Genomic DNA, 1768 nt, shown 5'->3' with positions numbered 1-1768 from the left:
TTATACCCACTCTCTCTCGTGCGTCTGGTCATTGGGGTGTTCTTGGGACCTCCTCGAGGTGGAAACTAGGGAGGGGCGAGACTCACGACATCTGTGGTCCGCTCCGACCTGTGACAGATCCATATGAAAACAATGCGATGTCTGTTTTTCATGTCTCCCTTCATTATATCTAATGTGACCACGCCCCTGCGCTGAACGTGCTATTCAGATTCAAACTGAAGCGCGCGGCTTGAATACGCCAAACACAGAAGAAAACGCAGCCAGACTGTTTAAGTTTTTTTTTTTTTTACTGTTTGCTTCGCGATAAGAGGAATAATATATAAATCACCCCAAAAAGATGTGATGTGGTTAACACTAGAAGTCCCAGAGAGCAGCCATTTGGCTTTTCTACCTATAAAACCCGCAGGACAGCCGATGGGCTGGAAGGCTTTAGGCTAATATCCTTAATCAGCTGTGAACAGTTGCTTTTGTTATGTAAACAATGTGGGGCCATGCTGAGCCACTTCAAGGAAACTTGTGTTTCACTTTGCCATCTTAGGGAGAAATCAACACACGTTTTTTTTCCTTTGTTGCTGAGATTTATTGATAAAAATAGTACAAAATAAAATAAAGAAACCAACCATTTGTACACATATTTACAAATGATATTAAAAAGTGAGTGAGTACATTCCAGCAATCACTCACAATCCTGGCACTGCCATGGTATCTCCCGTCTGCATTTACCACATGTGTATCTGTAGCAGTGAACACATCGCACAGTGGCATGATTGTTCTTGCATTGGTGTTTGACCTGACACATGGCTCTTTTTCCAGGGCTAGGTGTGGAGGGTTTTGTCCGAAGCAATTGTTCTTTTCTTGCCTTCTTCGCACACATATGAGAGTTAGCCAACTCTCTTGCAAGCTCCACCAGGAAGTCCACCCGTCTTTCCTGCCTTCCGGTGCATGCTTGATACAGCACATGTGCATTCAGTGCTGCCATGTCAATCATGTTATAGAACACGGCAACTGGCCAGCGCCGTGTCCCTGTGCGGACAGTGTACTCCCGCACCATCTGGTCCATCACATCCACGCCGCACTTTGTGGTGTTGTAAAGGGTGACAGTGTTTGGCTTCCTTTTGGTGGTATTATCAGTCTGAATCACGCTGTGCATGCTGCTAAGAATGTAGACGGTCTTCTTCCGTTTGGGCGCATACGCCGTCAGCGTAGCAGCAGTGGTTGAAAACACCTAATAAATAAGATAAATTGTTATTTTCATAGCACACAATGACACAATGACACAATTGGCGGTGTTGATTCTAAAAATTAGAAACACATAAACATAGAACCACAAAAGACCTGCAACATACCTGAGTGGTGAATTCATTGCGATCTGTGTGTCTAGCGGATTGAGGGATTTCCCGGCGAATCTTGTTGACTGTGCCGAGGATGGTGGTTTTCCGGCTAAGAAGTTTATGCGCAAATGACAGCGATGTGAAGAAATTGTCCGTGGTAACATTTCTGCCCTTGTCTAGGAATGGTTCCATCAGCCTCATCACTACATTTTCAGACAGTCTCTCTCCACTGGGACAATCAAGTTCTCTGCTTTTAGCAGCCCTCCCTCCCCCACACATACAAACAAGCCACCAGCAACCATTCACACACACACACCCAACCCCCCTGCAGATTGCTCAGGTAATGACCATATTTACACATGAATTGATGCTAATGATAGCCAAAAGACTAGCCAGTTAGCATCCACTTGGCTAAAGGAGGGTTGCAAATTTTTGGG

General features: G+C 45.1%; 1 protein-coding gene across 1 annotated transcript; it reads right to left on the bottom strand.

The window, feature by feature from the left end:
- Positions 1-354: 354 nt before the first annotated feature.
- LOC127969660 (uncharacterized) lies at positions 355-1539 on the bottom strand. Its single transcript, XM_052571724.1, has 2 exons — positions 1347-1539; positions 355-1225 (listed from the first exon to the last, which is right to left on the bottom strand). The coding sequence occupies exons 1-2, from the start codon at positions 1530-1532 to the stop codon at positions 677-679; spliced, it is 735 nt and encodes a 244-aa protein (XP_052427684.1). The 5' UTR covers positions 1533-1539; the 3' UTR covers positions 355-676.
- Positions 1540-1768: the final 229 nt, after the last annotated feature.

This window comes from Carassius gibelio, chromosome A4 (genome assembly GCF_023724105.1).
Source record: "Carassius gibelio isolate Cgi1373 ecotype wild population from Czech Republic chromosome A4, carGib1.2-hapl.c, whole genome shotgun sequence".
Taxonomy (NCBI): domain Eukaryota; kingdom Metazoa; phylum Chordata; class Actinopteri; order Cypriniformes; family Cyprinidae; genus Carassius; species Carassius gibelio.
The sequence above is the reverse complement of the archived record's forward strand: the minus strand, read 5'-3'. Positions and strand labels throughout refer to the sequence as shown.